The following is a 14,691-nucleotide window of genomic DNA, read 5'->3' as shown; positions in this document are numbered from 1 at the left end:
AATCTCTCTGTTCGTTTCCTCTTAGCTAACTACCATCGCACTGCTAGTGTTACATTAATGAAGAGTACCCTCCAAATCTCATTATTATCTCTTCGCAGAAAAGAATTACGCATTTCCCTTTTTCATAAAATCTACTACCACAGCGCATCTCTTCGCCCTCTTTGGATCCAACCTGCGCCTTATTATTCGACTCGTCGTGACCACTTACATAAAGTTAACATACCCCGTCATAATGCCGTCACGTGTTCACAATCATTCCTTCCTAGGACTTCAGTCGACTGGAATAATCTACCTACATCATTAGTAAGCATCAGTGACCCCACTCGTTTTAAGAATGCCCTAGTCAACATAAAATGATGTATGGTGGCAAATGGCATAATTATGTACTTATTCATGAACATTGTCTGCTTGCTAAAGTGTACTCTTTCTGTATTTTCATGTTAGGCAAGTCTCTGTTATTTCTTATGAATGCATTGCAAGTTTTTTCATATTGCTTTTGTTCCTTGGAAATTCCTTGAACTAATCCTGTATTTTTTACTCTTGGAATGTATTCTCGCCCCTCCCCTCTGCAATGTACAATTATGTACCTTGAGGGTATCACAAATAAATCAATAAATATGTCTGGATAAGAGCGCAGCAGCATAACCTTAGACTCTTCTTGTGTTTTAGCTCTGTCAAGTCTTGATGCCGGCACACCTAGAAATGGTTCACTTTGTGCTTCCTTAGCACCCCATATACAGTGCGCACCACACTTCCCGAATCGTAAGCCGTTTGCCGGATACTTGATCAATGGTTGCCTGCCAGATGCACAAGGACGCCCCCTCGAAGCTTTGTCTTCGTAAAGTTGTCTTCTGGCGCCTTGCTTGCAGACGGAGCCAGTTTTCGAAAGAGCCTATGAATTTTTTTAAACCATAAGTTGACTGGGAAAGCACTCCCTGTGTAGGGAGCCGCGCACAGCCACACCCACCGCTGTTGGCTATCGTCTCGGCGCAAGCCCAGTAGCATATTTATTTTCTGTCAAAGAGTACCAAGCTGTTACTAGAGAAGCCATCACATCACTTTCCTCATGGCGTGCACTGCAAAAAAGCGTCAGTGTCAATCATTGCAATCGGCAGCAACAATGACAGAAACCCTAGAAGTGTTCGTCTTATAGAAACCCTATTTTGGTATTTATCTTTACTTTTTCTTTTAGAACCGCTCAATTTATTATTCTTGTCGCTCGCTGGAGAGTTATGAACTAGTTACAATCTTTTTTTTTTTTTTTTATTTCATGCAGTGTTTCCCGGATGTCGGAAAATGGTACCTTATGCACAGGAACTACTATTCGGACCCAAATTTTGGTGGAGCTGCCAAGTGCGTGACGGTCGAGAGATACGGATCTTATGAAAACTTTTCATCGCCCCTTGTTTATCGTTTTGGAAGAAATGAGAAAACGTAAGAGCCTGTGTACTACAAAAGAAAATTTTCAGATTCAATGCAGTGTGGGTGGCAATCAATAACATGGGATTTGGAGCCAGCAAGCTTTTCAAAGCACTGTTTGTAGTTACACAAATCGTTACCACACGGTAGAGGGAACTGCCCGTCCATCTATGATGAGCACATGTTTGTATGAAGGCAACTACGAGGCATATCCCCGTGAACACCTATGGTGTGGCGGCGATAACGATAGCATTACAATGGTGACATTTTTAGGTGACAAATTAAAAGCACTCTCCACATAAGACACCGCTGCCATGGTGTTCACAGATGCGTGTAAATTGATCCTTTCATAGTGAGATAAAAAGAGCTTTAGTTCTAACTGAAAGAAAAAAAAATATGTAATTATTTTGTAGCGTGAGTTGCTGAAAATTAACGTTTGCGAGTTCCCACTTAATACGTGGCTGTGGATTCTATGCGTGCTCTGTTACAATGTCAAGTCTATAATGAGAAACCGCCTTACTTAACTCATAAGCGTAATTCTGTAACGTCAACACGTCGCAATATTCTCTCCGGTCGATATCACCACATGTATCCTCACACCTCCAGTTGTGGATGTATCACCTGCGTGGCGCCGCTCAGTTAGGTCGCGTGTCCCAGCTAACACACGCCAAGCTATTTTAAAGAAGAGCTGCAGATACGAGGGGGGCACCAAAATTATTTTTTTCAGCAGTCGCTTGCGCACACTGAGGAGTTTTTGCCCTAGCAATCATTTCCTATTTGGTCAAAGCTAGTGGCAAATATTTGTAAATGCTGCCGTTATTGCGCCAGCTGAAACGTAAAGCTCTGCATTACATTCAAAAACATCTTATGACAAAGTTCGTAACTCACTAGGTTATAGGAGGTTATTTCTTTCCGCGTTTCAGCGTCGCGGCATGAAACGCGGAAAAGACTGTGAGGTGAAGCCATGCCCACGTGATCGCGCGCGCAACAATAGCATTCTGAAAGTGACTTTAACGAATTAACGCTACTTATTGGCTAACTTTTTTTTCTTTCTTTTATTTTATGTTAGAATACCTTTAGCCGTCTTGGTTTTAACAGCGTGGGTACACCAAGTTTCCACATAGCGTAAAAAACGTAAACGCCTTACAAACCTAAATAGGACATGAAGCAATGAATGTTGGAAATAGCATGCAAAACAAATAACCAAATACACACGCAATATATTGGCTAAGAAATTGATGCTTGTAAGATTATGGCAGGGATATCGGAAGCAGCATAAAATAAAGAATATAGGATGTATTCTAGAGCACTGTGACAACATTTGCACGACTCCACTAAGATTCAATTTCATAAAAGGTTTTTAATGTGTTCATCAAAGTTTTTCATGCTACTCGACTGCAAAAGAGACGCCGGCGAAGCGTTTCATTCCTTAATCTTTCGCGGAAAAAAAAATTAATAAGCGTGCATGGCCAGATATGCTTTTGGAATGGAAAACATGCAATGATTGCTTGACCAGACGTTTCTAGCCGGCCTGGGAGCAAGATGGGGTGTGGTTTCAATATTTAAGTGGCCTTTCGATAACCAAAAAAGAAATTTGAGTCCCACCAACTTCAGCCCTTGAGTCTGTGGAGGCAAATCAAGCAACCGAATCATTTCAGAAACAGAGTCCGTGCTATAATACGGGAAAGAATGAACCTTGCGGATTTTCTCTGTATCTTCTCAGTCCGGTTTATAATCCTGATTGAAACGGATCCTAAATGACACTGGCACACTCTAACGTTGGTCTAATGTAAGTTCAATATGCAAGTAGTTTGACGGGTGGGGTTGCTAGCTTTATTTCCGGCAAAGGAACTGAAATTGTTTTTCAAGCTCCACAAATTCTGTCTGCGTGTGATTTCACACTTAAGTCTTTCGAAATTCTTAAAGCTAGGTATTTTTTTGCTTGAGCTTCAGCTAGAATTGTTGAATTCTTCTAATGATTACACTCAATAACATGCTTTGTTTTGTTTGTAACTCAGAGCATGACTGGTTTAGATTCGTTAATTTTCATTTCAATGTTTGCTGCCCAGACTTCTACAACAGTAAGGGCTTGACTAAGTGACGCCTGATCGTTTTGGTTATTGATTTTACGATATAACAAAACAGTCGTCTGCAAATAACCGGATGCTTATGTCATTACTGATGTGATGAGCAATATCATTTATGTAAACTAGAAAAAGAAGGGGTCCTAAAACAGATCCCTGTGGAACGCCTGAGGTTATTTTTGATTGGTTAGACTTGTTTCCATTTATTTCAACGCATTGTGCCCGATCTTTAAGATATAAGCGGATCCACATAACAACATCATAATTTATATTCATTTCGATCAGTTTGTTTATTCGTTATGTACGACCAGATTGAAAGCCTTCGAGTAATCTAAAGATATAGTATCGACCTGCTTTCCATTGTTCAAGGAAGCTGAAAAATTGTTCATCCTTTCTATCAACCGTGTGAAAGTCGAAAGGTGCTGTCGAAATCCGAGCTGGTTCGGAAAAAAAAGCTTTCTTGTATTCAAGGTAGGTCTAGATTGACGTTGAAACTACGTGTTCACGTAGCTTGCAGCATGCATCCGTGAGTGAAATTGGCCGAGAGTTTCCAATATGTTGCCTTTCACCAGACTTGTGACTTGGATTCACTTTTGCGACTAGGCAGTCATCAGAGACCGGTTTTTGTGTTAGCGAATCATTAAAAATGATCTCTACATAGTGGGCTACCAATTCCGCATCTCTGCGCAGAAAGGCATTTGGTGTGCCGTCTGGACCTAGAGATTTCTTACCGTTGATTTTAAGGGAGTGAGCTACAATGCCTCCATGCGAAACATGAATGTTAGGCATTGTTGATGTGTACGGAGATTCTAGTGAGAGGGAAGAAAAACCATCTGCAGAAATGTCCCTAAAGACAGATTGAAAAAGATCATTGAAACATATTGCCATACGCGAGTTGTCCGGCATAAATTCGCCATTAGCAACAATGTCACTTGGACCTTCGTTATTATGCGACAAATGGCGCCAAAGACGGTACGCATCGTGCTTCATAAAATTAGTTAATGTCATGTGGTAGTAATTCGTTTCAGCAGCAGCCATAGTTATGCGCAATACATAGCTTAGCGCCGAAATTTTATTATGATCTTCTGACGTCTCTCTCACGGTTAATTTTCCGCTTTAAATGTATAATTTTGCGGGTATTCCACGGATTCTGTTTATTTTCTTCTTCCGAGTTGGCACAAATCTGTTTACGCATTAAAAACAATATCTTTAAATGCAATCCACATCGCATTGACGTCATCCATCGAATTGAATCCATCAAAACACAGCGAAAGATGATCAATAATGCTTGTGCCATCGGCTCTATCAAAACACAGAACATGCGTAGTACTACTAGCGTTCGGGTATACAGCGGTACACTTTATCTCCACATAAACTAGCCTACGCTACCAGAGGCCGGTTTCAAACAATACGTCATAGTCTTCAAATCGCCCGTCTAGGAACACGAAATCTAATATAGATCTTGATTTCCCAACTATGCGTGTGCACTCGTGAACTACCTGTTGTAAATCCTTACTGAAAGCTATTTCTAGAAGTAGTTCACAATGGCCATCTTCGCGAGGCTCAGCGCTAAGCGTGGACCAATCAATCCCTGGCAAATTGAAATCCCCAGCAATAATTATGAGACAGCTCCGCTTTTTAAAGCTTTCTAAGTAAAGCTGCATATTTCAACATTAAAAATGGGTGATTTAGGCGCCCTATAAACAGTTCCAAGCATTATCCTTGTTTTCTCTAGTTTCATTTCACACCAGATGCTTTTATGTGTTGGAATGCCAGTCATTCGCACACAGTCAATATTAGCCTTGAATACAATAGCAACTCCGCCCCCACGAACATCGCGGTCCCTGCGTATGATTTTATAATAAGGTGGTACACGCCATTGGTCTTGTATTTCCTGACGCAGCCAGGATTCGGTTATTGCAAGCACATGAGGGTCTTAATTACCCAGGATGTTTTCTCAGTCTCCAATTTTGTTAACTAAACTTCTAGAATATAAATTGATCAAGCAGAAGGCATTGGGTTCACATTCTTTGTTCCGTCAGTCACCCCTACCGGCAGCAAGGCGCCTGTTAGGAAGCGGAACCTTCACACGGCTGCGCTTTGAGTGATCCCACATGCACACGTCAAGAGTCCACTTGTCACAATTTAAGCGCAAGCGACGCCCGTCCTCCATTCTTGTTTCACGGAATCCCAGAGCATTTTACGCTTCGCCAGTGTTTCTTTTCACAAATCATCATAAATGCAGAGGCCGCTGCCCTTCATCTTTCTGCGCTGCTTGTAAATTTCAGCCTTTTCCCTATAGTCATACAACCTGAGAATTACAGGTCGAGGCCGGGCGCTCCTTTTTCCTACCCGATGTATTCGTTCCACGGTACTCAAGTTGACGCCAAGTTTTTCTTCGAATGCACCTACTAACACTTTCGCTTCAAGGTCGGTGAAGGATTCCCTCTCGCCTTCTGCTATTCCAAATACCTCTAGGTTATTCCGCCTACTTCTGTCCTCAAAGCTGATCATTCTTTCCTGTTGCTACCGAAGTGTACGCTCTAGGTGTTTGACTGTTTTAGACAATTGAGCAATTGTACTCGCTTGTTCTTTAATTATTTTAAGGCTGTCTTCAGCCACCTTCAGTCGTTTGCGCATGCTCTCTAGATCTGATTGTATTGCCTTTTGGCCATCGCACAATTCCGTTAACATCACCTTCGTTTATGGCCCAGGGTTCATTTCTACGTCGGCGGACAGCAACAGAAACAAAGATGCAAAGCCGGAAAAAATCACTTCTGGGCAAGGCAGCACAACAGCAAAGCGATTATCATTCTTGTAGCCATAATATTTGAATAACTAACCTGTTCAACGAAGAAAATGCGGTTAGAGGACATTGCATACGCTGTGCTGACGTGCCCACTGAAGCCGTAGGGTGACGTTGCACAATTTATAGTGTCAGACATGATTCCCATCGCCTGCCATTTGTCTCCCTGTCCGAGAGTAACGTTCATAGCATGGTACACCTGAATGCCGGTACGCTCCAAAGAATGTGCGATGGCGCACTGGTTCCACGCATGGAGCTGGTATGACGCGGGACCAGCATCACCTCTTCAGGGAACAGAATGCGGTTAGACGACATTGCATACGCTGCGGCGCCGTGCCCACCACAAAAAAATAAGCAAAAGTGCCAAGGCCAAGATATAGGTTTCAGCTGCTGCTACTATGCAAGCAGCCGCGGCATACTTTCTGGAGCGTAGCGCTTAGAAGACTGTTGCTGCGCAGAGCGCAGGCATCGTACCTCGTAACCGAGCGGACGAGCACAGAGAAGGATGAAAGCTAACGCTGAGCGCCACGGGAGATGAAAGATAGCGATAGCGAAGAAAGCGCGATGAGAAAAGCGAAGGAGGAGGTTCCAGCGGAACCATGAGGCGGAAAGCGGAAGAAGAGGGTGCGGCGAAAGCACGAGAAGAAAAGCGCCGCGTTGCACAAGACGGGCTGTGCAAAGATGATGCTAGAGATGGCGCCAGAATAGAGCGCGTTGTCTGTACGGAAAAAAAAAAGCGCTGCATGAGCGGAAGTCTGTCTGCGGCGGCTGCAATGGGTGGCGCCCACGCATAACCTATGGAATGCCTCTCGCAAACTCCCGATTTTCCTGGCAGTCACACAACACCTTGCTTTGTTTGCAAAGCGCCGCACGAGGCAGATTGTCCGCGCGAGCCAACATATCGCGAAATACAAAGAGGTAGAGAGCAGCGCTCCAATTTCGCTATAGGGAGCATCGTAATCGTCTGTGAAACTTTTTGATCCGCTTCATTTTTGTTTTATGGCAATACAAATTCAATGGACACTTCAGGCGCATTTCTACTGTCGGCGTCGCCGTAGCCGTAAAGTTCAATATAGAGTCCGAGGGCGAAGCAATCGTCGAAGTTCACCGTAGGCTGTGAAGGCGTACGAGAGAGGGCGGGTGATTACGGCTCATCTCGCGCACGCAAGGGAGTAAAGTGGTGAGCAAGCGCGCAGTCTTCCGTCGCGCGCCTGGCTACGGGGGGCGACAGTGGCGACCAGGGCGGTCGCTCGCGCAAGCCCGGGCCGCTGTATCTTCAAAGCCATCTGCGAGGGGCACAGAGTCCGTAGTGCGCTGTGATTTCGCGGCTTACTTCGCGTTGATGCGAAAGGCAGCACGAAGGTAAATTCGTTCGCTGCTGTTGCCGCGCTACCCCACTCCACCGTTTTCACAGTGAGTGTCCGTGGCGATCGAGGGAGATGTGTTAATGCATGCTTGTGCGCACGTGTCTATATGCTTGATAACTTAGCTGGTATGCCTATGTTTACAAGTTTATGCGGCCTATCAAACTACTATCCTTGTTTTGCTTATATATCCTGATAGCTGGCCAGTAATTTTCTATTGCAATCGATGCGTCGCCTTTAGGGCGAAACTGCGACTGTGTTTTCTTCTCGCTGCTCCAAGGCGGAGCGCCATGCTCTAGCAACCGTCGCGACGCGGCCGCTGGCTTGCAGCGGCAGTCAAGAACTACGCCGTCACCTTGTCACTTTTTCGCGGGTTTCAAGCGAGCCAACGAGCATTGTTGAGTCTTTGAAGCTAGTTCTCAAAGCGCTACTTTCGCGTGCGCGGGACACATTAGCGTGCAGTCACTTCGCAGTCTTTTTGGCGTCTTACGCCACAACGTTGAGATGCGGAAAGAATAACCGGAAAAACCTAGCGAGTTACAGACTGCTAAATATCACGTTTACGAATGCAATGCAGAATCTTACATTTGATCTGATGCTATAACGCAATCGTTTGTAAATTAAGACCACTAGCTTAGACTAATTGGGTTATTCAATGATGATAGAAAAATGTGCTGTTGTGCGAAAATTGGCTGCTGAGAAAATGCCATTGGTCCCATTGTCGTTAACGACATGCTTCAATAAACAGCTTGGCTCATGCTTACGGCAGCACACTATAGACAATTCCAGTGCGACACCGGCATGTCCTCAAAGTGAAACAACTGCTCCTGACTGCAATGTCACATATGCAGATGAACCGACCTTTAGGTGTGGCTGGGTTCCGCTTGCCTTTAATTTCCATGTGTTGGCCTGTAATCGATGGGGAAGTTGAGTAAAGCTGCTGCTTTTACTCCACAGTGTAAAGCAACCCATACAGTCCGATGCATTGCTCTTAGAGCGCTGCTGTTAGATGCCCGTTCTTGTGGCGAGCTTCGGCGTAAGTGCGGGAACGAGCCCAGCGAAATATGAGAGAGAACGCGGAGCGCAGCGTAGGATGAACGACGTGGGGAGAAAAGCGGAGGAGGCGGGTGGAGCGCATACAGATTGTCTGCGCCGGGCAGTATATCGCGGTACGAAAACACGTATAGAGCCCCGCTAAAATGCTGCTTTAGAGAGTATCCTAATGGTTGGTGAATTTTTGTAACGCTCCAAATAGCACTAGGGCAGCCACCTTGGACAATCCCGCTAATAGTTTAAAGGTACTTCACTAGTGAAGAATATGAGCAGGAAGAACCAATTTGTTTTAAATCAAGTATACACGGCGGCGACTGGATTCGAATCTAACATCTTTACCAAATAACTCTACGTATATTCTTGAAATTTTCGCGCAGCAAATTATTATTAGTAAATAATTACATAATAATTTTTTTTGCTACGCCATTTTCCTACAATGGGCCTCCACAAGACGCCCGCGTTGTAGTTTTCCGTCGGCTGCATCATGTCCTTGATCTGTTCGTCACTAAAAGTGAAATTGTGAGCATAGCAACTACTTCAGTGCACCGATCATATTTATCGTTTATTATCGTTTGTACTTGCTTCTGGAAGCGAATTCTTTGTGTGTAGGAGTTAGAAGACAACGCCGCGGACGAAAAATGCGTAGCTGTGCATATACGTTGTATATGTCCAGCGTCTGAAGGAAAAAAAAAACGGAGGTGAACTTTTTAAACAACGCTTTGCCTATATGTATGGTATAACGGTTTGCTTGTTTGGAAAATACATATAATGGTATTTTCTGGAAAATATTTTTGCTTGCTACAAAATACTTACAGACAGCCGCAGGCATAAGTAGAAAATAACAGTGCCACTGGTACCTTTTCTAGCTGTTCCTTCCTAGCCGCTCACAAAAATGACCATGCACTGATATAATAAAATGTCATCCAAAACACAGCGATCGCTGTTACCATGTATTTAGGCAAATTCGGGAATGCAACTATTTTAGGTAACCTAAAAATATCTCCTGCAGATATTGAAAGTCGGGCAAAGTAGAAAGATTCAACGACGATGCATATTCCTCTGCCAAAGGAGAAAAGCTATGCGGGGAAGCAACGCCAAACTCCTTCCCTATTATCCACCAAAATATTTCAGGTAATAGCGAACTTCAGGAAGACTGTAGCAAAACTGCACATGGTGAAACTAACTTTTTATTGGGCGAACTCGTGCCCACAACAGCAAGTTACACTCAAAATACAACAGTTGCGTCGAACACGGTTGTCAATTATCGAGTATCTATTCTGCTGGTCAAATGCATCGGCTTTAATACATGAGCCATCGAAGTTTCGAGAGTGATTGCTCGTGCCCGCGTGTCTTCCAGAAAGTTCTACACAATTGGCGTCGCAAGTGCAATCAAATTAGATCATTTTTGGTGACAACAGACAGCAGAAATAACCATCGATAACATTCGAGAAACTTCCGATACATGCGGGGACGTCCCGCTCGGAGCGATAACATTTGATAGACGGTGAAGAGCGGTCACACGAAAAGATATACAATTAAACGCGTCAATGCCCCGATCTCAAAAAGCTCCGTCCAGATGTTACAAACATAACAGACGAGCGAAAAAAACAAGATGACACTTACTAACAATAGCAAAACCACAAAGGGACAAAGTCCAAAGTTATGCAGCCCAAACAAAGAAATTCCAAAGTTCAGCTATGCAAACTCTCAAAGTTCGTTAGCGCTGGTGGAACGGCTTAAGTTGCACAGCGTGGACTATTTCAGGCCATGAGTGGCGCCGCTCAGACAGTGACATGCGGTCTGGCACGACCTCATATTCGAGTGCCCCAATGCGTGAGATGATCTTGTAGGGTCCGAAAAACTGGCGTAAAAGCTTCTCGCTAAGTACTCATCGCCCTATTGGGAACCAAACATAAACACAGTCGCAGGTATGGTATTTGACGTAGCGTCGTCGAAGGTTGCAGTGTCAGTTGTCGGTCTTCTGCTTGTCATTGATCCGCAGGTGGGCGAGCTGTCGGGCTTCCTCGGCGTGCTGGACATAAGCGGCGACGTCGGCATTTAATTCGTCGGTGACGTGCGTCAGCATCGCGTCGGTAGTGGTCGCCGGATTCCTTCCGTAAACTAGCTTAAATGGCGTCATTTCAGTTGTTTCTTGCAATGCCATGTTGTAAGTGAAGGTTACGTACGGCAGGACCACATCCCACGTCTTGTTCTCGACGTCGACGTACATTGCTAGCATGTTGGCGAGGGTCTTACTCAAGCACTCCGTAAGACCATTCGTCTGCGGGTGGTAGGCAGGTTTACTTGTGTGGCTTGTGTGGTTGTATTGCAGAATGGCTAGGGTGAACTCCGCTGTAAAGGCCGTTCCACTGTCCGTGATGAGGACTTCTGAGGCACCATGTCCCAGAAGGATGTTCTCGACGTAAAATTTCTCCACTTCCTCTGGGCTACCTTTTGGCAGAGCTTTCGTTTCAGCGAAGCGGGTGAGGTGGTCCGTCAGTACGACGATGCACTTATACATGGATGTTGAAGTCGGAAAGGGTCCCAGAATCATCCCGAATGCGGCCGCCTGGATATGCAAAACAAACTCTTTGTCGGGTGCGAAACATCATCCTGTTTTATCAGTCGAGGAGAAGCCAAAAATAAGCGATGAAGGCTGATACGGTGTAAAAGTATCATGCGCAGCGAAACTTGCCCGTGCGGATGTTACAAATTGATGTTTTCTGCCACAAATTCGGAGTGTCAACAACCACGGCTTCTTTCTGCATATCTCTTTAAGAGGAAGCATTAGCTCGAGTGCGCCTATCTAAATAAATGTGAAAGGAGAATTCGTTTTTCTCGGCAACCACTGCACCAAATTTGACGAAATTTGTTGCATTCAAAAGAAAGGTTAGAATCTAGTGACTGCTCGTTGCGAATTTTTTAGTTAGCGTGTCATTTTCTTATTAAAAATCGGCAGAAATAAAACGTTTTCAATATACAAAGCTATCAAGGTTACAACTCTAACTCAAACACGAAAAATTATAATACAATTCTGTGAATTGCATCTAATAGTACATCTAAAGCAGACGAAACTGATACGTTACACATGAGCATAAGAAAATTTAGTAATATTTAAATAAACCTTTTGCAGAACCCTTGTAACCAACGTAAAACATTCGCGTAAGATGTAAAATGACATATCTGATTTGTCAACTTTGAATGATCTAATGGATGCCGTTTACAGAACCGTGATATCTGTTCTTGATGCAGAGATATGAATTCGTAAACTTCGTGCTTCTATTTCTTTCAAACGGTCGAATATTTGAATTTCTATTAAGCGAAATTCAAGCCCTAAATCGAAATTCCTTTTCCGGCGGTCACTAGAATTTAACTTTCTCTCTCAAATGCAACAACTGTCATTAAAATTGGTCCAGGAGTTATCTCAGAAAAATGTTTTTGCGTTTTACATGTATTTGGATAGGCAGCGTCGCAGTTGGGCCCAAGCTAATGCTTCCTCTTAAGGGCTGCTTTCGAAGCTCTCCGTGGCCTCGACAGGAATTATGTGCGAAGAGAGGCCTCGACAATGTGCGTGGGGCCTAATCAACTAATCCCTTAAACAGTTCCGGCATGCGAGGGAGCTGATATTGAGCCTACATACCCGTCATTACAACCGCACCTGCAACCGTGTGCATTGCGCTCGCATGCCATACCGTTGCACATATGAGTGCTGGTCACGTTACCTTGTGACCATATGAACTATATAATATGCAGCCTTGTATTTTCCTTTTCCGGGATTAGTATCGATATAAAGAATATCGTGGCGCTGGTGGTGGTTGCTATGTTGCTGCGGACGCGGTTAGCCTTAAAGACATGGCCCGGAATTGCGCCACAGAGCGCCTTTTCCTGTGCCAGATATGTCATCATTTTCCATCAGTTTTGTGTCTTGCAGAAATATGAGAGGAATGCGCGACACTTACACTGCCATCCTTTTGACGGCGGCGCAGTGAACGAACGAGCGCGGTTGCGCTTGTCGGCGCTGTAGCAGACGCCAGGAAAAGGACGATGCCCAATAGGTGTACGTAGTGGCTTGCCGTAAGAATAGATCCTCAACTACAGATGCAGGAGTTTCGATCATGCTATCAGCTGACAGTGCTCCTTTAACTTCTTGTCCTTTATTCAGAATTTTGCTTCCTCCTCGCTCTCATACGACGCCATAAGTTAAACGCACTGCCACTACGGATGCACACTTATTCTAGAATATGAACTTGTCTGCCAAGAAAATGCGCATGAACACCGCAGCTGATTGAATTCCGTCCCTGGTTACCAGTAGAAAGAGAGAGGGAGAAAAGGGTGCACAGAAGGGCAGGGTGTTTAATCAGATATATAGGTCGTGCAGGCTATTTTGCAAGGGGGAAGTAGTAGGGGGATAAAATGAATAAAATAGTGGAATAGAGAGATAAAGGAAAAGAAAAACGATCACGAAAACAAAACAACGTACAGTATAGACTGGTAGTTGATGTTGTTGTTCACGTCTATCTTGAAGTGCTGTAGACCGCAGAAACCATAGTAGCGCAAGTGAGCCCATCAACGCGGATATTCTTTGGGAACACTGACCTAAAGTTTAGTTCTGATGTAGACGATTGTCTGACTGGTACAGAACTCTGCACATCACTTGTCTTTGGGCACTATATCGCGCGCAGGCACAGACAATGCCTGCGAGCGTCTCATCGCTGCTGAATGTGTCGCACGTTGGCTGTCCGCCATTTGAATAAGGCATATGAGTTCATAAATGCAACGCCTAGCCGCAGACGATACTGCGCAGTCTATTCACGTCGTGGTAACCCAGGCGGTAGATGCATCGATATGTCCGCAGACAACGAACACAACCGACACATGGTGTAAACGTATGAGTCCCACATGGGGCAAATTCATTCACGGGACGTCAATCGCGGCCCAGCCGCGGCGTCTGTTGGCGAAAGCGGAATAAAGACACGTTGACGACTTTCATGTGCAGATCGGGCTACCAGTAATCGCCACTACGCGTGTAGGGCATAATGGGTCAGTGTAATCAGCGGTGCACCTGTCTCATTCCAGCGCCGTAACCGCGACAGGCACCCCCCGCTGACAACCAATCATCCCATTGTGTTTCGCTCGTCTAGCGAGGACCTTCCAGCGCATACTGCTAGCCGTGTCGGTGCCCTTTCTTTGCAGCCGTTCCCTCCTACGGGACTAGAAGAGAGCGAAATGCGATTTCAAGCTTCCCGATGTTAAATTAAAGAAATCTGTCGAGATTTTCCAGCAGCAGGCATAGCGTTTACAATTTTGCTAAAATATTGGAAATGCATCGATTCCTTTACTACAACAGCGACAACAATGTGATGGCTTAGGAAATCTGCAATTACTGCAATCCGCAAGATTGCTTTTGCATAGTTGATGCACACAAAATCTTTGTCATAAAATACTTTTCTCCTCTTGTAAGCGTCTTGTCTCAAAAATGCCTTTTTTCTGCAAAATATCATTTTCGTTTAGCTTTATTTTGTGAAGTATTGTAATTGCTACTTCCCTAGTTATTAATTTCCGCATCGTTGATACGTTATTCGTTTCGAAAAGCGGGGCAGAATGAGTTCGGTAACATACGTTTTCAACTACTAGCATTGTGCGTTATTCTAAGATATTGAGCTTGTTTACATTCGTATTTGTTGTTGTTTATCATTAACGAGGCAGTATCGTAAATACGAGTGGACTAGTGCATTAAATAGCTGTCGATTTAACCGCAGTGACAAAAGCTGCCATAACCTTGAAGTGATGCCGATCGAGCTTCATATATGACTCCTGATATTGTCAACATGCTGGGAAAAGTTCAGATTTTGCTCGAAAAATTGATATGACGGAAAATGTATGCAGTGCAGCGCGCTAAGTCACTACACGGCGAACTTCCGCATTCCTATAGATTTTCACGCACTTGTTTCGAGGGCAGAAAATG

General features: G+C 44.4%; 1 protein-coding gene across 1 annotated transcript in view; it reads left to right on the top strand.

The window, feature by feature from the left end:
- Positions 1-721: 721 nt before the first annotated feature.
- The window catches only part of LOC129385515 (uncharacterized), a 33,669-nt gene continuing 19,699 nt past the window's right edge, over positions 722-14,691 (top strand). The window contains exon 1 of the mRNA XM_055072142.2: positions 722-1,434. Coding sequence (XP_054928117.2) covers positions 1,271-1,434 — 164 coding nt within the window. The 5' untranslated portion in view covers positions 722-1,270. The remainder of the gene's footprint in view (positions 1,435-14,691) is intronic.

The sequence above is a fragment of the Dermacentor andersoni genome, chromosome 7 (assembly GCF_023375885.2).
Source record: "Dermacentor andersoni chromosome 7, qqDerAnde1_hic_scaffold, whole genome shotgun sequence".
In the NCBI taxonomy this organism is placed as follows: domain Eukaryota; kingdom Metazoa; phylum Arthropoda; class Arachnida; order Ixodida; family Ixodidae; genus Dermacentor; species Dermacentor andersoni.
Note: the sequence above shows the minus strand (reverse complement) of the source record. Positions and strands in the feature narration are given on the sequence as shown.